General features: G+C 43.7%; 2 protein-coding genes and 1 long non-coding RNA gene across 4 annotated transcripts in view; 1 reads left to right on the top strand and 2 right to left on the bottom strand.

The window, feature by feature from the left end:
* The window catches only part of LOC146647666 (uncharacterized), a 302,194-nt gene that overhangs the window by 158,016 nt on the left and 121,594 nt on the right, over positions 1-22,584 (bottom strand). The gene's annotated exons all lie outside the window — the stretch shown is intronic.
* The window catches only part of LOC146647667 (zinc finger E-box-binding homeobox 1-like), an 81,498-nt gene that overhangs the window by 10,645 nt on the left and 48,269 nt on the right, over positions 1-22,584 (bottom strand). For both annotated transcript variants that reach the window (XM_085389730.1, XM_085389731.1), the window contains exons 2-4: positions 19,031-19,216; positions 1,474-1,626; positions 276-478 (exon numbers count right to left, since the gene is read on the bottom strand). In XM_085389730.1, the coding sequence (XP_085245856.1) occupies positions 276-478; positions 1,474-1,626; positions 19,031-19,216 (542 nt within the window). The remainder of the gene's footprint in view (positions 1-275; positions 479-1,473; positions 1,627-19,030; positions 19,217-22,584) is intronic.
* Positions 13,932-16,850, top strand: LOC146647668 (uncharacterized). The gene is made up of 2 exons (XM_085389933.1): positions 13,932-16,670; positions 16,831-16,850. Exons 1-2 carry the CDS (start codon positions 14,678-14,680, stop codon positions 16,848-16,850), a joined length of 2,013 nt encoding a protein of 670 aa, XP_085246059.1. The 5' UTR covers positions 13,932-14,677.

Raw genomic sequence — 22,584 nt, forward strand, 5'->3', positions numbered from 1 at the left:
TTGAAAACTGTAGCTCGAAGGTTTGAAAGGAGCACTGGGGACGTGTTTTTGCTTACATAACAGACCGAATCTCATGCATAATAAATCAAAGTGCACAAAATTTTAAAACCGAAAAAGAAATATCAGTGAATTAAAGTTGAACAACATGACAAAATGTTCATCCTAGTGATCCTGAGGCAGAGATTTGAGTCTGGGTAACAGTTTCACGTATCAGACCTGATTTCGCTCTTAGTTTGGCGCATTGCGTCTTCGGTTCTCATGCTAAGAGGTGTTACCTGCTCTCTGGAGCCCCTGTGGTGGCTCATGTGCCTCTCCAGCTGCGAGCGATAGGTAAAGGTGTAGCTGCAGTGCGAGCAGCTGTAGTTATCCTCACTGGTCTCGTGGCGATACTTGATGTGCTCCTTCAGTGAGGCGTTGCGTTTGTAGCCCCGGGAGCAGTAGGGGCAAGTGTGCAACTGGGAAAAAGAATCAGGTGTTCCTGTGGTGGAAGAAAAAGGGAAACGTGGATGATAGATGATGATTTTTTTTTTTTCTTACACTTCATATGAAGAGCATGTCGGACAGTCTAACAGCTCCTCCTCCTCCTACACCTTTCTGATGTTGGTTAGCTCATTTCCTTAACTTTGCTCTCCAGCATCCACAACTCTCCATACAGTAACTAGCCAGCTGGATGGAAGGAAAAAGTGACATTCCTGTGCATCTACCTCTGGTTTTCCCAAACATTTTTTGTGTTAAGTCCAACACATAAGCTAAATATTTTGGATATAAACAACATAGTTTCCCCACTCTCTGTATGAAGGCCTGAGAATAACCTGCCCTTCATAAAACCTCTCTAGACTGTATAAGTTTTACTATTGTCTTTGCCCTTAAATCTTCCTTAAAGCTATAACAAGCCAGCTACTGTTATTATTTCAGCATTTATGCCTTTCTTGTGCTCCAGAACATTCAGAGCTTCCTCCAAGTAAGTAATGTTCTTTGACCTGTGCTATCTCAACTTTATCCTCAACTTCACCAGCTGCTAGTGGAGCACTCAACACTTGAGTTTAGTGGTTATACTTTGGAGTTTGAACCTTAGTGTCTCAACTGTAAATGGCAGATTTGTGTGACAATATCTCACTTTTCTGATTGTATCTTTTATTATAACCTCAGAGGTCCATTATCAAGAAAATGTGTTCTGAGATCTTCAGTGTTTGAAATAAAAGCTCTGAAAATGCAGCCGTTTGTTATCCACCCCAACAACTAGTTTACCTGTCAGCTTTTCAAACAATTCACAATCCCACTTATTTACTGCTCACTTCTGAAGTGAGTACTAAGCTGAGTATAGCATGCTATGAACTCCAGAATGCTGAGCAGGAAGAAATTGGAAATTTGTAGTGCTTGACATCAAAGAATTTGAAATTTTGACACAGCAATAGTAATACCTGAACATCTGCATCATGACATTCAGTATAATATGTGATGTTGGCGTGTTACCGTTTTCATCGGCTCCTCCCGTCTCTGTCGGACTCTGCTCGTCCTCGGGGGCTTCAGGATAGATGATGGCTGTGTCTCCCTGCTGGAGAATCTCCTCCACTAGAGCATCCTTCTCCACCTCCTCTTCTTCCTCTGATGCACACTCCTCCTTCACTAAAAACACAAATGCACAAAGGTTAGTGTTGCTGTATACAAAGAACCCAATTATCCACCACGGACAGCACTACAGATACAGACAGACTGAATGACTTTGTGTTTAAATCATTTTAAACGACTTATTTTCTCTGTGAGGAATCCCTTCTATGAGCTAATGCTTGAAGTACCACCACTAGAGGGCGCCATATAACTTGTAAATGATTTGATAACGGGCTCATCACTTGAGCTATCGTTGTGCACTTTGTATTCTCAAAAAACATTTGTTGGGCAATTTAAAAATGGCATAGCTGCCGAACATTATTCTTAAAGAAACCTGGACTAGTTCTGCTAACAATGTTCAGAGATCCCTAAAATCAGAAGATTCTGAATTTGGGAAGTTGTAGCTACAATGCTGTGGAAAACTATGGAGCAGCTTGTTTTAGCAGCAGTAACTTGAAGGGATCATTTATTGTATGACTTTATCAGTCTCTCTCGTCATTGTGGAGGAATTTGGGCCCACTCTTTTTTACAACATTCCTTCAGTTCATTGAGGTTTGTGGGCATTTGTTTATGCACAGGTCTCATAAGTTCCTGCTACATCATTCAGGTTGAGTTTTGAGTCCCTTGATTCTTTTCTTTTTCAGCCATTACGATGTAGTGTACATAAGACCATCCTGTTGCATGACCCAGTTTCATCCAAGCTTTAGCTGCTGGACAGAGCTCACATTTGGCTCTAGAATTCTTTGGTACACAGAGTTGACTCAATGACTGCTGGGGCTGAAGTCCCGTGGCTGTAAAACCACCCTAAATGATCACCACTGTGTTTGACAGTTGGTATGAGATGTTTGTGCTGATATGCTGTGTTTGACTTTCATCAATGTGGCACTGTACATTCAGGCCAAATATCTCCATCTTGGGCTTGTATATCCAAAGGACACTGTTCCAGGAGTGGTCTGTTCACATGCAACTTTGCAAACGTAAACGAGAAGGGGATGGCTTTCTCTTGGCAAACCTCCAAAATAGCATACACATTCATGTTTCTCTAACCGTACAGTCAAGAACTTTGCAGACCTCAGTTAGCATGGTTGATGTCAATGTCTGCCACATAGCTCTTGGGCTTTTTGCTGTTTATTTGCATCTTGACATTGGCATGAATTTGCTTCAGACCAGCAAACTGCTAAAACATCTGCTTGTATCCAAAGTGGTCACACTTGCTGATGATCCGTTAATCAAGAGCATTTGATTAGAAGCACTTGATAGCTTCTTACCCTCCTAATTAATATAGAAGCAGTAAGGACATAATTAGAAAGCTCTGACGTGAGTATGCAGACCAGTGAAAAACTGAGCCACGCGACTGTAATGCTGACCAAACATACAGCATGAACCTCTGTAAATGTTATCATATTTAAATATTGGAAAAATAAACTAAACACATTTGAAGTAATTAGAATTAACACTCTACTACAAAGTCCCAGCACATACTGTTTGCTAAGATGAAATAAAATCAAACCTTATTATACTGAACTTTTAAAAATTAATTTGGAGCCAAATATTAGACAGACCAAACCGTACTGTGATGCTGTACTGTCATGTTACTTAGGACAATATTAAAAACAGAAACCCTTGCTTCCTACATACCTGCTAATATTCATACATCTTTAATCATCTATAGCTACAGCCAGCTGAACTGTTAGCGATGTTTGAGTTCACTTGGAACAGCTGGTTTGCTGCACAGACACAGACAGTATGTTTCCCTGCAACCATAATGAGCCTTACAAAGAATAATTACAGCCCTGGGCGTGATTCAAACGTGGCACTTCAGAGAGAAATGAGTCAGGGACGTAACAGTGGCACCACACTGACAGTCTGTCCTCTACCCAAACATTCCCTCTCATTAAACCAAACACACTCCTCTATTAAAATTAACCTTAAGTAGCCGACATGGAACAAAACAGATAGCAATGAATATGCTCAGGCAAACTTGGCATCTACAAGTGCTTCAAAAAAGCACTGCGTGCAATTTTATATCAAATGCATTTTGAAAAGATGGTGACCTGAATGCAAGTAATAATTTGCTGTTACCTGTTACTTCAAATGTTTGCAGAGCACCATCAAAGAAATGGCAAAGAAGGCCAAGCCACTTAATTGAAGAAATGAGTTTAGGATCAAAGGCTTCCTCATTCCTATTTTTTTTTGCCTTTTTTTCTTAAATATGTAAAGACTGTGACGCATTTTCCAACACTCGTCTTATTTTTTCCATCCACGATCATTCACAGCATACAGTTAAACTAGACAGCCATGCAGATAACACTTCAGACTGCAGAAGAAACAGAGTAACACTGCACCGCCTGTTTATAACACAAGGTCCCCGTTAAGTAATTGAAGTCTCAACACCAATCTGAGATAATGCTTGATGGCATGATTTATTTTTCCACTAACCCCCAGCCCCATCTGATTTACTTGTTCAAGTACACTAAACTCCTCTGTAAAACTGGTAGAGTGGTGAAAGTGAGTCTAATGTTAAGGCATGCATAATAAGCAGATTATCTACTCATTTAAATAGCCAGTTGTTTGATTCCTGACTTCTACAGTCAGCATGTAGAATAACTTTAGGCAAGATACAAATGCATGAATGTGTGTGGCTGAATATTCCTTTGAGCAGTGCACTGATAAATGGATGCATAGTATATACTGTACAGTATACAGTGATTTTCTTTATTTTAGAGCTCAGTCAGGGTTTTATTCTTGATTTTTTGCAGTTACAGCATTTTTTGTGTGCATATTGCTCTAAGCAGGATTTCATCCCTCTGAGACAAAGACTCTTGCCGCTCTTCCCTTGATCAGATCGGATGCTGTGCTAAGTGCAAATATCATAACAAGTGTAGAAGAGGAACTTAGGCAGAGCGCTTACTTCACTTTCTGAGTATAAAAACACTGATAAGAGAAAGCAGTGAGGTGAAACTGTGACCAGTGTTGTCATGGTGCTCAAGTATTTTAAATGCAGGCAGAATCAGCAGGAAAGGCCACGCCTCTTCCTGCTGAGCCGTGTCAGGGACAGGTGCAGCTGCGTGTGTGTGTAGTCAGCAGGATCTGCAATCACAGAACCAGTCATAAAAAGAAAAAGAAAGGAGGGGTCTATGCTGAACTGTGTGTGTGTGTGTGTACGCCTTTATAAAGAATAGGCGGGCCCAGGCCGAGCCCTGTTAAGCCTCATATTAAACACACAGATCTTTACTTCCCATGATCTCATCCAAAAGCTTTCCAAATCTCTTTTCCCCCTCTGAGACTCGCTCATCTACCCTTCAAGCTTCCTTCCCCACCTCTCTTTGCTCATTCCTTTCTCTTATAGCCTCTTATATCGTCATTTTCTCCTTATCTTAGTCCTTCCTTCAGTTTATTTATGTAGCTCACTAACATGTACAGCATTCAGCATCGTCTGTCTTTAAACTCTTCAATGAAAAAAGGGAAAAACTTCACTCCTCGAAAAAAAAGAAACCTCAACTAAAAGGAAAACATGAAAAAGACTTCAAGAAGAGCAGAGCAGAGGAGTCTCTTAAATCCGTTCTAGAATATGCCCTCACTAAGCAAGCTAAAAACACATTTTGGCCCCCTGGCATTTGAAAGCCGAGCTCTTTGAAAACAGTCTCCATTTAGGAAAGTGCAGGGATGAATGTGAAAATGCTGACCTTGACTGACTGCAGACCTTTGTGTCAGTAAAATCAAGGACACAGGTCGACTCTGACTCTGATTTTAAACATAAATACTTCTAGTTACACAATGCAGCTCCATTAAGCCATTTCCATGATGATTTTGGGGGCTTTTACTATAATACTGTGTCAAGGTTGACTGCAACAGCTGACGAGTTCCTGCCGGATTAATGTGTCGTATTCATCAGATGCAATTCACAGTTTTCTAATTGTTCAACTATTAAACAGTCAAAAGTGTCACAGCTTCCATAAACGACTTGTACATCGTTCTTATGCATGTAAGCATGTGTCCACCTACCGCAAAGGCAACAAGTCTGATAACATATGTGGCAGAATCTTATTTCCGATCATTTGATGAACAAATATATCGCTCTATGCTGAACCCCTATTCGTGGCGGTAGTTAACAAAATGCAGTGCAGTGTTGGGTATTTTCATTTGGCTCTGGCTGAAACGGTTTTGCAGAGGTTACCAAAAATAAAGACCCCGCTAAAGAGTAAGCGAACAACAGTTTGGAAAATGGCAGGTTTAGCAAGCTGAGACTACTTATTTACTGAGTCATTATTTAGAGAACTTTACAGCCACAATAAGATTATTTCCAACTGTCCCTAAGCTGCAGAAAGTTGCAGGTCTTAAAGATTTAATTGAGAAAGGATGTCACTTTCTGTTAAACGACTACTTGATTAACAGACACATGTTTACGGATTAAAAAGGTTTAAGCTGCAATACTATTCTTTGTTCGTTTGCCATTCAAAAAAGAAGAAACAAACATGTTCTATTGTCATGTTTTCTTTTTAAATTAGCTTCCTCCTCTCCCTTTCTGTCTTTGTCTCTTCCTCTTCCTTCTCTTCAACCACGTTACCAACTGCTTGTTTCCTCAACCTCTCCCCTCCCCACAATTTCTTTAATCTAACTTCATCTCCCTCCCTCCTTCACTTACTTTATTTCCCTCCATCACCCCTTCGTTCCAATCCCCCCCTCACTTGATACACCTCTCTGCATATTTTCCCACCACACTCTACAATTACTCTTAATGCCTCACAAAAAACATACATGCTGTAATGACAACCAGGACCCTGCAACACACACAAGTGGAATATCAGAATGGAATGAAAACAGGAAATCATGTGGTTCGCACACACGCAAACACACACATACACTTGCATACTTACACCAGCCGAGTTATTCACAGGCACATGCACTCTCTGCACACAGCACTCGTATACCTTGCCAGAACCTGTCACTGTGAGTCCATGGTGAATTTATAAGGCAGGATGGATTGGAGCTGCAGTGCGGCCTAGACTGCAGGGGGAGTAGCGCACACTAATCTCTCACCAGAGGACCAATTCAACACCAGCTGCTCTCCGTTCTTTCTCCTTTCGCCTCAGACGGGGAGGAAAGAAAGGACTCAAAGTCAGACTATCCAAAAATATCACGCAAAGCCTTTGAAGGGTTCCCACCGTGGCCTTACAGCGCTGCAACATTTCATGACTTTTCCATGACTTCCCTCCAACACCGTCAGAGCTCCTCTGCACACACTAAATATGTAACTCCTTCCTGGTTTGTTAATGTTTTTCTAAAGGAGTGAACAGGCTGCTTTCTATCGCAGGTGCAGTTGAAAAATAACAAGTACTGCCGTGAAAGCACGAGTCAATTCAATTCGTTATATTATACATTTATATCAAGACCCCAAAGAACATACTACTACTACTACTACTACTATCACCACCTCTGCTGATGCTTTCCTTGTTTAAACTGTCAAGGTTTTGCAAACTGAGCATTTTTAAGATGTAAAATGTAATTGTTAATGGCACATTTATTCTATTTAAAAACTCTTCTTACTGTGAAGTCAAGAGAATTAGTGCATAACTACATATACAAGTTCACCATCCTACCTTATTACAACAAAAAGGCACCTGACAGGACCGGTCAAAGGTGAAAAAAACAGAACATTCAGTCAATAAATGAAGTCTCTCTCTGCTCAGCACTGCATATTTTTCTCACATTGCAATCTTTAATCAAAGTGTTTATCTAAAGCTATGAAAAAAGTTCGATTTTATTAAGAAAAGTGTACAAATCTAGGTATTTTAAAAAAGTCGTTTTAGCTAACCAAACACACCTTTTTATTAGCAGAAATTAATAAATAAATGAAATCACTCTGATTGGCTGCCCTTTTCAAACAGAAGCTTTGAATACAAAGGTGCGTGCTGCTTCTGTGCTCACAGTCAAAGCTGGTGATCATGAAAAAAAAATTTTTTAAAAAAAGAAAGAAACACAAATGTGTATGCCTGGAAATTTTAAAGTCAGGCCCAGTGCTAACAGTATCACATGTATTTCCATCATTATTCTCTGTAAAGCCCTCTAAAATACCAATCAAACCCTGCACTACTGTGAATATTTGATGCAGACCTGTTTAAATAAATATAGATGCTGCAGGTCAGGAGGTAGAGTGGGCTGTCTGAGTATATGTGTGACAGTTAGATAGACAGTGAATATTCAGCCCTGTATAAACGTGACTTGTAGTAGTATTTGAGTGGAAAACTGCTGTATAAGAACAGTCCAAACCTACTAAACTTTGCTATGTAGTCTGGGTGTACAATCATATGTACTATTCTGATGTCAGGCTAATAAGTGAATGTATTATTTCACCTGACGTGCTAGTTTATTGTGAGAATAAGGCTTAGAAGTTTTAGCTTGTCCCAAAAAGTTGAGGTTTACTGAACAACAACAAGCGTAGGAAAACCTCCATGGATAATTAATAATATCCAAAGTCAGAGCACCACCTATCACTTCAAACACTGTGGGGAGGCTTTCCTACAATATCTGTAGTTGGATACTCAGCCGAAAAAGAAGGGAAACAAAAGCAAGAGAAAGCAAGACGAAAGCCTGGCAGAAAAATACAAAGAAATGAGAAGGGATCAGTGACTGCAGAAAAGTAGTGAGTACAGAGGAGAAAGGATAGAGCTGAGAGAAAGAGGGAGAGAAATAAAGCATGGTGTGAGCAGCACTCATGAGCACTGCTCACACCATGTAAGGCTTTATTCAGGAACAATGAAACAAGCCTTGAGAGCAATATCTCTGAGTGTCACATTCTCGCCGTCTCCATGGTTTTAGTATTTCCTGCTTGGCTGTAACTAACTGCTGTCGAGATGAAGGCAGATGCTTGCGTAGGCTGAGCTGTTTGAGAGGAATCAAGGATTAAAAGGGCATTGAGAATCGGCGTAAACACAAGCCAATCAACTTCGGCTGTTGAATGCAGAGTTGGTTCTGCTTCTGCTCGTTAAAGCTTGTGACACTTTTGCTGTTTTGTTTGGATCCTGAGGTGTGTTTTTGAAAGTGTGTAAGCGCTGATCCTGCAAACGTACTTACTTCGGGGTATCTGGAGGTTTAAAGAGTTTTAAAGAGCTTTACCATGCTGCCTGAACGTGGAGTGGAAACCAATTAAAAAAATAAAATAAACACAAAGTCTCTAGAAAGTCTATTTCTGTCTGCGCTTCCTGCAGCTGGTAAAACTTCAGAACTTCGGAGTAGGAAGAAGGACGGCAGGAAGTTGATGGATGAGCAACTTTAGGTCCAAAACTGTTGACTGCATCAGATGTGAATCATCATGATATGACTAAACCTGTTCCGCGGTTCCCAGCGGACGTGCAGCGCACAAAAACCCTGTCTGCAAAGGGAAACAACAAGCAGTTCAGCTGACTCAACTCCACACAGTCACACACCATGTCAGCAGTGTTAATGAGGGAACTCATTAAGCTGTTATTTCACTAATATATAAACCAAATCTCTTGTTTTTATGTTGTTTGAATTATAGAAATAGCACTGTAGAACTGAAGTGATAAGCTGATTTTATAATATTCAATCAATTATTCATTTATGTAAATGAGCACAATATTTAAATTAGAATTAAGTGATTATATAATTTGGTCTTTCCTAATGAATATTAATGCAGCAAAGGGTCAACTGCAAGAGCCTACAGACAGAGCCTGTTAAAGTCTGACATGAGGAACGTGGCGTTGTTGCCTGCACACATTTGCTATGCATCTGCAAGCCACTTAGCAACCCACCACCATCGCAACTCTTCTTTTTATGCTGTATCTGACATGGTTAATGTCTGTTGTCACTAGTGTCATATCCTCTGTACTGTGCGGGTCTTGCTGATCTCTCCTTGCCTCATGCTGTCCTCGTATGCATGTGGAAGGAACAGATTCATACTTTAAAATATAATTAAGAAATAAAATTCTTCTTCCTTTACTCCAGCAGTCCTGACTGAAAGGTGTGACACATCAGCAGGAAGAACACTGAGATCCTGACTGTCTATTTAGCTTAAGCTAAATGTTGTCACTGACAAATCTAAGGCTACGTTCACACTGCAGGTCTTAATGCTCAAATCCGATTTTTTTGTCTGCTTGTTCACACTACAAATAAAATGTGACAGCAAACGCGCTCTTGTGTGACCCCTCAAAGCGGCCCGCATGCGCAAAAGAAGACGTCACACACAACGCGCTCTGTTTCGACCCAGAACAAACAGTATTGTTTGACTGATGGCCTTAATATAAAGACTTGTTTCGGACTTTACGTTTCCCAATTTTGCTTTAAGTTATAAAGTTATTTTGTTATTTACAAATGGCCTAATAATGATCCTTATTGCTGTTTTAGAGAAGAGCGGTGCTTCAAAGGATAGTTGGAAATTTCTGTCAGAATCTGCCGATTATACAGTACAAATAAAATGTTCACGTTTCTCCAACGTTGTCTTCCCAACAGTTTCACTGGATGACCAGGAAGCGTTCGCGATGTCTTCTCCGGCGCTGATAATTGCCGTCTGTCAGTGACGTAAAAGACGGATTTAATGCGACATGACCATTCAAACAGCAGTCATTTTCTGAAACATCAGATATGTATCAGATTCAGTACCACATACCAAAGTGATATTTGAAAATATCGGATTTGTACTGTTCAAACTGTCATACCATGATCGGGTATGGGTCGCATAGGGTCAAAAAAGTTGGATTTGATGCGCTTTCGCCTGCAGTGTGAACGTAGCCTAATATGTGAACATCACTAATATTTTGAGCCACCTTGAAACATGTTATTAGTATTTTAGCACTCTGCAGCATATCTGTTAACAACTCTTTTCCCCTCCAGTGGGCGGGGCTTTCACTTACACTACGTCTAGTGTTTATCTAATTTATAGACACACAGTGATGACAGGAGAGGATATTAAAAAAAATGCTCTTTTTTACATTTTAATGTACATTTTGTCACCAGAAAGAAATTCAAGATGTTTCTGGCATGTCACCTGTCAGTGAGCACTTATTGTTTGGAGAACAGATAAGCAGTCAGACACCAGTCAGAGGAGAAAGATGACAAGGAATGATGGATGATGAAGCTTGTCTCTGTGTTTTATCAAAGAAGAATAGAGAGGGAGAAATTCGATTCAGAGGGAGGAGAGAGTGGATGTGTTGGTGGATGTGTGTGTGTGTCATAGTTAGATTAGCCTTTAGGATGTGGTGTCATACAGGCTGACCTACAAGTGCGAGACAGAAAGAGCAGAACATCTGGCTGTGGCGGGCGAACGGGCGTTCCCCGAGGCTTGGAGGAGGATGAACTAATCCGATCAAAGAGAGAGATGAGATGTACAGACAAACAGTCTTATACAACTGGGCTCTATCAGCAATATGGCTGTCTTTCTACATGTCACACTGCAAGATGGTGCTAATAAAATCTTGGGAGTACAACCTCAATATTGGAACAGATCAGATTGTGTGATGGATACCTAGTGGACACAGGCTCTGTGATTTAAAAAGGAAGGAAAAACGCATGCAGATCTGCAACACAGGCTCTCATGCTGATTGGTTAGCTTGTACATGTGGGTTGTATACCGTCAGAAACAATGGTACCATAAAAATCCACCTATGTCCGTAAAGGTAAAATTCAATGTATCTCTCCAAGGCTAATTACAAAACTGCAAGGTGTAACATTTAAGGTCTCTGCATGCAGTTACAGGTGCGCCATTTCTATTTGATTTTTGTAATATACCATTTCTGTAATATACTTACATATCTATACTATTGCTAATATATATTGTAATATATCTATATCACTAAAGCACTTCTGGATGGATGCAAACTGCATTTCGTTGCCCTGTACCTGTGCATGTGCAATGACAATAAAGTTGAATTCTATTCTATTCTGATTTCAAGGTGCAGTCCAAGGACAAAGTCTGTTTTCAAGCAAAAAATGCATGAATCTGCTCAGATTTCAAGATTTGATCACTTAAGCTAAAAAAAAAAGCATTAAATACACACTGACAGAATTTATTTTGCATCTGTCAAAATGAGATGGCACAAAGGTTAGTAAGTAAGGATCTTCTTTGTTAGTACTACTAGAAAATGGTTGAAAATGTGCCAGTACAGCTCCTTGTTTGTGCTGATGCTATTCTTGTAGGAATTGGAGACGATGTGTGGCTTGTAACAATCAGCAACACTTGGTCCCGGTGTGCCTGTGCTCCATAAAACACTTTTTTAGAGCTTAGTTGCTGTTCTGAGGGGTATTCTATGAACAAAGCTCAACACAACCAGGTTTTCTTTCCCTTTGCTGGATTAAAAAACTTGAAACCCCAGTTGGAGATAATGGGTATGACGGTGGTGGTTATTAACGTCCTTTTCTAAACCGGACTTTCTGCCTCAGGCTCTGTGCGTGCTCACATAAAACGGGGCATTTCACAGGTCATATGATCCTTCTGCAAAAAAATATCCCCGAGCGCCACCAACTCCAATCAGAGACATTATCAGATCTATAAAGAAAATAAAAAACAGAAACAGAAAAACCCAACACAGTTCCAAACAACACAAGAGAATAATGCTGCAGGAAATTGTAATCTTGTGATTGAATGCACAGAGCGGTAAAGTTTATATTTTATATAGTTGCTTGTTGCTTTGAACTTCTGTTAGTTAATTACATTAAGATCCATACAAACACACATCACACTCCAGTCCAGTCGCTTTTCTTTCCAAGCTCCCTAGATTATTTTGGACAGTTAACCTGAAATTCTCACAACTCACTAGATTGGCCGGTAGACCTAAAAACCCTCGTAGGGTTTTTTTTTTAGGTATTTTCCACATTTTAGATGCTAAAGCAAAGAACAAGTTGATGTGCAAAGCTTGAAATACAGCAGACTTTCTTCAAGAAATGACTGATTAAACATCTGAAAACTCATCCCTAATATTATTACCACATTGGTTGGCTGCATGCCAAATATCCCTGGGCAAGAGACTACCCCATGTTTGCCTACTGGTGGTGGTCAGAGGGCCTGGTGGCGCCTCGCCTCTGTCAGTGCGCCCCAGGGCAGCTGTGGCTACAATGTAGCTTGCCATTGCCAGTGTGTGAATGTGTGTGTGAATGGGTGGATGACTGAATGTAGTGTAAAGCGCTTTGGGGTCCTTATGGACTGAGTAAAGCGCTATACAAATGCAGGCCATTTACCATTTACCATTTACAATTGATCTACTTGCAATCAACACCATTTATCAGCATAGCAAAACATTCTGAAAATCTCCGACTGGGTTAGAGTTTCCCTCTGAGTCTCACTTCACCAGCCGTCACTTTAATCTCAGCTGAAATCACATGTGAGCATCTACTGTGTTTACACTATGCGGCATGCCGTGTGTAAAGCAGCATATGGAAATGGTTACCACTTATCTGTATTATACGTAACAAGTTAATAAGTGAAAATGTTAAAACGCAAAGGGTCAATCTTACAGAAGGTAAGGTAAGGTTACAGAAAAATGTAGGAATAAGATGTTGCTTTAAGTATTACTGGCACTGACAAAAATGTTCAAGCACAGAAGATGCAGCATAAACTGCATGTAAAGACCCGCCCTTAGGCAGAGCATTGTATTATTAAAAGGAATCTTTGCCAGTTAGGGAGTAGATGGGATTTATTAAAGTTTGCTGGATGTGAGAACTGGAGATTATAGAGAGAAACCTCTGCAAGACTGCCGGCTAGATTAAGGATTAATGAGGGCGTTACAGAAACATGTCTATTCCTCAGACGAGCTTACTTCCCCTCCTTATTTATATATCTCTTTCCTCATTTGCATCCTCTCTCTCGCTGCTATAAATTCTTGGTTTCTGGTTACTCTTTACTACTCTTTACTTCTCTTCTGATCTGAAAAAGGCACACCACACTGAGCTGTGATCGTGTTCAGCTGACTCATGCCTCCAGATTTTACACCCACCAGCACCGCATGCAGGTTGCTTGGTTCCTGTGTTCATGTGTGTGCCCCCTTCAGATCACTTAATTCAATAAAAGCACTACGTATGTGCTTAAGTTAGTACAGTTCTTCTCCACAATGATCCACAACAAAGTCAGTGAACATAACGCTACTGCTGCTCTGATTTGGATTTACTTGCTAACAGTTGGGTGGGTAATCTCCCCACCTGCGCTAATATACAGTATCTCCTGAAACACAGAAGCCAACACTTGATTACATAAATATGAGTACTGAGCGGACCCGTTGCTGTATTAATGCACCTTTTAAGCTTCACTTACAACAGCAATAAGGACAAATTACACATGCCAGCCCTAAGGACATTTTTGTGAAAAATACTGGCTGTTACCCTCCAGTGTGATAATTGACTTCAAGGTGTCATGGTCCTGGGCCATGTTGGCCCAGTGTTCTTAGTTTTCTTGTATGTTTGTATTTTGTTCCTTATTTAGGCCATGTTTTCTGAGTTGCCCTGTTGTGTTGTTCCCTAAGTGTTTTCCCTTCATGGCTTTTACCCCCTGTGTGCCCCTCTGTGTATCTGTGAGCCCTCGTCTCTCCTTATGTTTTATTCCATGTTTCCCCTGCCCATTATGTCCAAGTTCTCCCCGTGCTCTCTCTCCCCCCCCCTGTGTGCCCTGTGTATTTATGAGCCCTCATCTCCCTTTGTGGTTGTTTCATGTTTCCCCAGCCCGTTATGTCTGTGTTTTCCCCGTGCTCTCTCTCCTCCTGTCTGAACCTCTGTGCACTTCCTGTTTACTTTGTGACTCTCACGCCCGTACATGTCATGTTCAGTTCACCCCGCCCTGTCTCGTTATGATTATCAGTGTCACCTGTGTTCCCCGTGTGTTCAAACTTTCCTCGTTAACCCTCTGTGTATTTCTGTCTGCGTCTCCCTCTGTTCGGCGTGACGTCGTCCCTCATGCTGTGTGTGGATCTCCCTGTGTCTCACTGTGAGTTCTTAGTTTATGGTTTCCCAGTTTAGTCTAGTTTGTATGTTTGTTCTACCAGCAAATAAAGCTGTGTTTTGAGTTCACCTCCCCGAGTCTGTGAGTCCTGCATTTTGGGTCCAACTCCTGCCTGCCGCACAGCGATTCATGACAGTACGACGTCACCACAACATGGACCCAGCAGACTTACCCGGGGAGAGCGATCTGATACGTGTCCAACGCCTAGTCGAGTGGATAACCCACACTTCCAATACAAGGGCAAAGATTGTGGGGATAAATGCTATCGAAGCAATCCTCAAAGGAAATTCTCATCTCCGCCAGGTCAGAGGATGTTTGGACTTATTGGCCAATTTGAATGAAGCCCGGGAGGCGGCGCGAACTCGGGAAATATCAGACTTGGCCCAGCAGCAACAGACAACAGCCACCCTGGAGCAGCCGCGTCAGTTTCACCGGCCGGATGTGGTTTTTCCCGGCCCTTTGGAGCCATCTGCGGGGAAGAAACGTCGATCACGCCGCGGGCGCGCCACCCCACAGCCGGACGTTCGGACTTTTACATCGCCGGCTGTGGTGAATAAGGACTCTTTTTCTGTGTCGAACCGTGGGACTATTCGTTCAGGGGTTGTGTTTTGTGCTACGGATGGTAATGTGAACAGTTTATTAGCTGCCCAGCCTCCTGAAGCTCTCTTAGCTGCCCAGCCTCCTGAAGCTCTCTTAGCTGCCCAGCTACAAGCTGTGTCTCCTGTGTCCCCGCTAGCACAGTCATTAACTCCACCACAAGCTCCATTTTCACCTCTACCATCGCTTCAGTCATCAGTTCGGTCTGCCACTCAGTCGCCCTTAGCTCCATCATCCACACTACCACCTGTTTCTCTTCCACCACAACCGTCACTACACCCAGCCATTCAGGCTGCTACTCAGTCAGTCATTCAACCCATAGCCCTGCCATTAAGGCACTCTGTAGCCGAGCCATTAGCCGCCCGACCCGCAGCCACTTCAGCCACTCCTCCACCCGTCACACCTCCACTACAACCATCACTGCAGTCTCTAGCGCAGTCTCCTGCAGCTCTGCTTTCCCCAGTGCAGTCTCCAGTGTCCCCAGTGCAGTCTCCAGTGTCCCCAGTGCAGTCTCCAGTGTCCCCAGTGCAGTCTCCAGTGTCCCCAGTGCAGTCTCCAGTGTCCCCAGTGCAGCCTCCTGCAGCCCTGCTTTCCCCAGTGCAGTCTCCAGTGTCCCCAGTGCAGCCTCCTTTAGCACAGTCACCCACTCAACCACCAGCACCACAACCGTCACTACCTCTAGTTCATTCCCCTGTGAAGTCATTAACTCCACCACCTACTCCACTCTCACCACCACCGTTACTACAGACATCAGTTCAGTCCCCTGTGCAGTCGTTTACTTCTCCACCGTTAGCAGCTCAGGTCCCCGTGTGTCCAGCAGCTCAGGTCCCCGTGTGTCCAGCAGCTCAGCTCGCACCTGAACCTTTGGCCCAGTTCCCCGTAGCAGTGCAGTTTTCTAGCCAGCTTAACGTTGAGCCCGGGGTCCCAATTCTCTCTGGCTCTACATCGGCTCCTGCTGGAAGCTCGGATGAGCTCATCCAGCACTCCGCGGCTCCCGTGTCGCCATCTACCTCGTCCGCTGGGGGTTCCAGTGAGCCCAGCCAGCACCTCCTCGTCTCCGCTGGAGGGTCCGAGGGGCCCGTTCAGCCACCCGTCTCCGCTGGAGGGTCCGAGGGGCCCGTTCAGCCACCCGTCTCCGCTGGAGGGTCCGAGGGGCCTGTCCAGCCTCACGCCTCGTCAGCTGGAGGGTCCGAGGGGCCCGTTCAGCCTCCTGTCTCCGCTGGAGGGTCCGAGGGGCCCGTTCAGCCTCCTGTCTCCGCTGGAGGGTCCGAGGGGCCCGTTCAGCCTCCTGTCTCCGCTGGAGGGTCCGAGGGGCCCGTTCAGCCTCACGCCGCATCAGCTGGAGGGCCCGAGGAGCCTGTCCAGCCGCCACCTGCGACCGCCTCGTCGTCGCCTGGTCCGGCTGCATCCGCCTGTGCTTCTGCTACGCCTGGGCCAGCCTCTGCCTGTGCTTCTGCTACGCCTGGTCCGGTCTCAGCCTCTGCAACCTCGTCTGGTCCGGCCTCAGAGTCTTCGTCCTCGTCTGGTCCGGCCTCAGAGTCTTCGTCCTCGTCTGGTCCGGCCTCAGAGTCTTCGTCCTCGTCTGGTCCGGCCTCAGCCTGTGCTTCGCCTGGTCCGGCCCCCGCATCGCCACCGTCTGGTCCTGCCTCGTCTGGTCCTGCCTCGTCTGGTCCTGTGCCCACCAGGCCATGGCCAGCACGCCTGAGACTGGAGGGCCGCCGCTGCCTTCCGCGCGGTCGGCCCCCCGCTGCCTTCCGCGCGGTCGGCCCCCTGAACTGCTCCGTCGTCTCCTTCGCCGCCGCCGCTGCCTTCCGCGCGGTCGGCCCCCTGAACTGCTCCGTCGTCGTCCCCCCCTTCGCCATCGCCGCTGCCTTCCGCACGGCCGGCCTCCGGACCAGCTCTGTCACCTGTGCCACCCACCTGGTCGGCCCCCCGACCGTGTGACCCGTGAACTCTTGTGCCTGTGGGCTCTGGGTCGGCCCCCTGAACCTTATTTGGACTATAGTCATGTGCTCCTGTGTTTTCTGTTGTTTGTTTTTGTTTCCCGTTCTGGTCCCTCCGTCCTGGTCCCCCGCCTCCCGCCCTGGGTGGGTTGTTTTCTGTTTTTGTTTTTTCGGGTTTGGGCTGTCGGGAGCCAGCCCTTGAGGGGGGGGTACTGTCATGGTCCTGGGCCAACATGGCCCAGTGTTCTTAGTTTTCTTGTATGTTTGTATTTTGTTCCTTATTTAGGCCATGTTTTCTGAGTTGCCCTGTTGTGTTGTTCCCTAAGTGTTTTCCCTTCATGGCTTTTACCCCTGTGTGCCCCTCTGTGTATCTGTGAGCCCTCGTCTCTCCTTATGTTTTATTCCATGTTTCCCCTGCCCATTATGTCCAAGTTCTCCCCGTGCTCTCTCTCCCCCCCCTGTGTGCCCTGTGTATTTATGAGCCCTCGTCTCCCTTTGTGGTTGTTTCATGTTTCCCCAGCCCGTTATGTCTGTGTTTTCCCCGTGCTCTCTCTCCTCCTGTCTGAACCTCTGTGCACTTCCTGTTTACTTTGTGACTCTCACGCCCGTACATGTCATGTTCAGTTCACCCCGCCCTGTCTCGTTATGATTATCAGTGTCACCTGTGTTCCCCGTGTGTTCAAACTTTCCTCGTTTACCCTCTGTGTATTTCTGTCTGCGTCTCCCTCTGTTCGGCGTGACGTCGTCCCTCATGCTGTGTGTGGATCTCCCTGTGTCTCGCTGTAAGTTCTTAGTTTATGGTTTCCCAGTTTAGTCTAGTTTGTATGTTTGTTCTACCAGCAAATAAAGCTGTGTTTTGAGTTCACCTCCCCGAGTCTGTGAGTCCTGCATTTTGGGTCCAACTCCTGCCTGCCGCACAGCGATTCATGACACAAGGCATTTGGGGTCAAGATTTGTTGATTCAATTCTGCAGAAAGGCTGCATGAATTACAGAGAATTATACTGAAACCACCATGAACTACTCTTACCAAGATACAGCTGAGTAAACGTCTAACGTATTTCCCGTGAAGTGCTACACATCTGTGTGGAAACAGCTTGTATAAGCCCGTGGGTGTAGCGAGCATCTCCTGGATGAGATGCTAAGAAAGCGCAAGCATGCCCAGGAAACTGTCCCAGATTAAAAGATAATAAGATCAGTCTTAAAGGCCTAGTCTTAAGATATATAAATATAAACAGAGAAATTATGAGAGAAAGAAATGCCAATCAGAGAGTGAACTGAAAAAAATGCAGTGACCAATGAAATAAAAGGTTTTTTAATGTATTATCTAAATTATCTAATCAGAGGTTTTTGAAGATGGCTGCTAAGTGGCTCCTAGAAACACTTTGGACCTGGTACCTGTGTTTAATCTCACCTACATACTAATAGTTTGTTTACTCTAGTCCGAATCAGTTTATAACTTTTTTCCAGCTTTTCCCCATCATTTGGCTTCTAAAACCCAAATAAACTCTAAGCAAACAAAAATGCGTCACTACAAACCACGTGAGAATGTTCAGTGCGCTCACTGGCCAGATGTGTCTGGGGTCAGAGCAACAAAAGTAAACAGAAATAAGGTGGAGAACTTATATTAATCTTAGAGCTATTTTAGCCCGTACAGATATATAATACCTTTCTGCATCGCAAAAAACAAAGCATACAAAGCTACAGGAAGTTTTTTACCTTAAACTTGCGACGTACATGTGGTAGCTGGTTCAGATCACATTCACATTATTAAAGAACCGCTACACCTACATCCTCCGCCACATCCTCCAAAAGGTCTCGATGCAGTTGTTTTGGTCCGCACCCGAGTTTGATTCAAAGAAACTAAACACTGCAGGTGTGAAAACACCCTGAAAAGCACCTGTTGCTGTGCTAAACACACATTCCTCATGGCTCGTGCCTCACCTCCATTCCAGGACCCGTTGTGGGGTAATACTGTTACGGTGGCGTCATGGTCATGGCTGTCCAGCGATGTGGTTCCATCAGCATCTGTAACCTCAGGCTCCTGCAGGCTGTCCTCCTCCACAATGTGTAGCTTGTCCTCGTCATCGGAGTCTGAGCTGGCCTCCAAGCCATTGTTGAAGTTTGTCACTGCAAGGAAGGAAAAAAAAAGATTTAGTGTTTTGAAATGATGTAACCACTTGATAACCACATAAACAACTCGTTCTCAACCCCAGCACTGAAAAGCCAGCACCCTGTTGCTGTAATCAGTGTTTGATTCACATGTGGTGAACAGAATAAAGGCAATTAACTTCAGTGTGATTAGCATCTGAGCTGCATGGGGAAAAAGCCTCTATGTGCCCCCTTAATGTCTCCCATTCGTACATTTCACATCATAAAAGAAACTTCTTGAATTCAACTTATGCTTCTAGTTTGTGTGTAACAAAACAGAAAGTTGAAATGTATGTGTTGCAAAAATACATAACAGGCCATGCTGACATTAAATCATCTACTTCATTTGTACTGCAAGCACCTGTGATCCTGTATATACATAATGCTGGGCTTACACTGCGATTTTTGGCCCATTTTGAGCCGATTTTTGAGTCGTGCGACCGTTTTGGCGATCGGCCCGATTTTGGCCTTCATCGTGCGTCGTGCATCGTGTAGTATACGTGGGGTAACGAGAATCGATTAACACCTCACGACCAGCTCCCAATCATCAATCGCTTGGTCGCAGGGGATTTCAAACCCTCGCGACCGTCGTGAGGCTGTCAGCGCAGCTTCTCACACTGCGCACGCGCAAACACAAATGTCAGCGAAAAAGACGGAGTAGCACGGCAGTGCAGCGTGTGATCTGGACACAAGCGATGGAGGCACAACTTGTAGAACTATGGCAAGCTCATCCGAGCCTTTTCCATGTGGCCTCACAAAATTATCACAACCACAACAACCGTGAAAATAGCTGGATCTAGACTGCTGCCTGATCAATGTTTTTCATTAGCAATTTAGCAAAGTTGATGGTGGTGGTGTGCGTGTCTGTGTGAGTGAAAGACAGAGAGGGAGAGCGAGCGACAGAATTTCTGTTATAACCTTCATTTTATGGACGCACAGTGTGAGCACTCAGGTCGCATCAGAGCATCGGGCCGTATAGTGTGAGACCCTGCATCGTGACCTACGAACTTCTAACCCCCGCGAGTCAATCGTGCAGTTTGAGCAGAAGCTGGTTAACACGACTGAAAAAAATCACACAGTGTATGCCCAGCTTAACCCTGCTATCCAGCAGGAAACGCATCACTCCCTGATATGAAACCCTGACTCTGCCTCTGAAGAATATGCTGTATTTTCTTGTCTGTTCACTCTTTTGTTTTTAGCATTTATTGAATTAGACACAAGGGAGGGAACAAGGGGGACTCGCATGCAGGAAACTGTCTGAGGCAAAATCAAACCCTGGCCCCTGCAGCCTCTCTGCCTCAGTGTATGTGGGTCACCTGCTCAACCAGGTAAGCTATAGCAGCACCTAGAGCTGGGCGATATGAGATTTTTTTCATTTCAGGCGATAACGATATCTATCACGATATAAGCCAAATAACTATATTTGTAAGATTTAAATGTGCCGTTGCTCACAAGTAAAATGTGAAATAATCAGCAGCTTGTTTTGATTTAAATATTTATTTCTCATAATAAGTTCAACAGGGTAGATGTACTTAAGGAACATGAGACTTTTTCAGATAAATAAAGGCAAATATTGCAAACTACACAAAAGGCAGCCGCTAAAGCGTTTAAGTTTCAAAATAGAACAAACGAAACAGACTAAATTGTCAAATCCACTTAGAAACAAAATATTAATTCTAAAAATAAATCTTAGTTTGTTTTACAGAAGAACAGACAAAACTGACTAACTTTTGTCAATATCAAATAAACTGAGAACTAAAAGGAAATTCTCAATCTCTCCTTGTTGTATAGCTTAGCTTTTCAAACAGTTTTAACAGTTACTTTAGTCTGACAAAAGCCGAATGACGAATTAGCGCTTCCAGTCAGAGACTGAGGCTACGTCCACACGTACACGGGTATTTTTGAAAACGGAGATTTTCCGTTTTCGTTTTAAAAAAGAATCCCGTCCACACATAAAGGCAGAAATGAAGGAAAACGCTGCTATGAACATGCCAAAGCAGCAGGTGGCGCTAGATTCCTAACCGTGCAGAAATGTTGGCCAATCAGAAGTCTAGAAGCCTCGGTGGGAAAAAGTAAACAAAGCTGGGGCATAGAAGCAGAACCGAGTCGTATGTGTGGACGGACAGTAACTGTGTATATGTAAGCATTTAAACACTGCAGAGAGTAGAATTAACAGTATTGTAGAAATTCATTTCACCGAAACAATAACGTGGCGCACAGTGTGACGCATGCACCAGTTTATTGTATTTCCAGACTTGTTTTCGGCACAATTTACAGTGCACGCTACTCTGTTTTTTGTCAGACTTGAAATAGCCGAAATACCTTCACACTACGGAACTTCTTTGGCTCTTCCGTTCGACAATCTCTCCGGCATTGGAACCATCATCTGTTTTCTCTTCGGTCACGCTCGGTTGATTTTTCTAGTCGGCACACTCATTTCCTCCATTACGCGCTGGCTCCATTACCCGCTGGCTGCTTCCCAAACAAACACACGTGCGGCTTGGCACTTGTGCTGTACGTAACAAGTCACACGACGTGACGCTGCGGCTGTGATTGGTTCGGCTCTGCGCTACTTAATTTGGCTGACTTTTTTTTTTTTTTTTTTTAAGATGACAAGAGCGGCGAGGTCTATCGCGATAGCTTAATTTCTCTATCGAGTAAAAGTTATATCGCGATACATATCGTTATCGTTCTATCGCCCAGCTCTAGCAGCACCTGACTTGTTTTTCCAGGAAAGCACTGACTGTAATATTTTGACCTTCAAGTTAAGCCTGTAAAATCTGTGAAACGCATTCATAAGTGAAATGACTGTGTGTGTGTGTGTGTGTGTGTGTGTGCGTGTGTGAGTGTGTGTGTGTGTGTGTGTGTGTGTATATGTGGATGGGTATTAACATCTTTGTGGGGACCAAAAATTGGAAGTTTACTATATTCGTGGGAACCGACAGGCCTCATGAGGACCAAAATCCCAGTCCCCACAAGTTTGAAGGCATTTTTGAGGCTCAAAATGCGGTTTTAGTTACAATTAGGTTATGGTTAGGTTTAGGGTAAGGGTTAGGCATTCATTTTTGATGATTAGGGTTAGGGTAAGCGGCTAGGGAAAGCATTATGTCAATGAGATGTCCCCACACTGCTAACATAAAACACAATAAAATGTCAATGCCCACTGAATACAGAAAGAAATCCATTATTTTGAACATGTTTGTATTAAATGTGACAAAACAAATGTATCTTATTTGAGCCACAAATGTTGGTTTTAGTGCCTTCTCTCTGTGAACACTGCAAAAACCTTTTTAATAGACCATATTATCATATCTTAATCTTTAAATCCTGAAATCTGATCCTCAAAA

Source organism: Rhamphochromis longiceps, linkage group LG18 (assembly GCF_057381845.1).
Source record: "Rhamphochromis longiceps isolate RC_006_pf linkage group LG18, R_longiceps_female_GT1.1, whole genome shotgun sequence".
Classification (NCBI taxonomy): Eukaryota; Metazoa; Chordata; class Actinopteri; order Cichliformes; family Cichlidae; genus Rhamphochromis; species Rhamphochromis longiceps.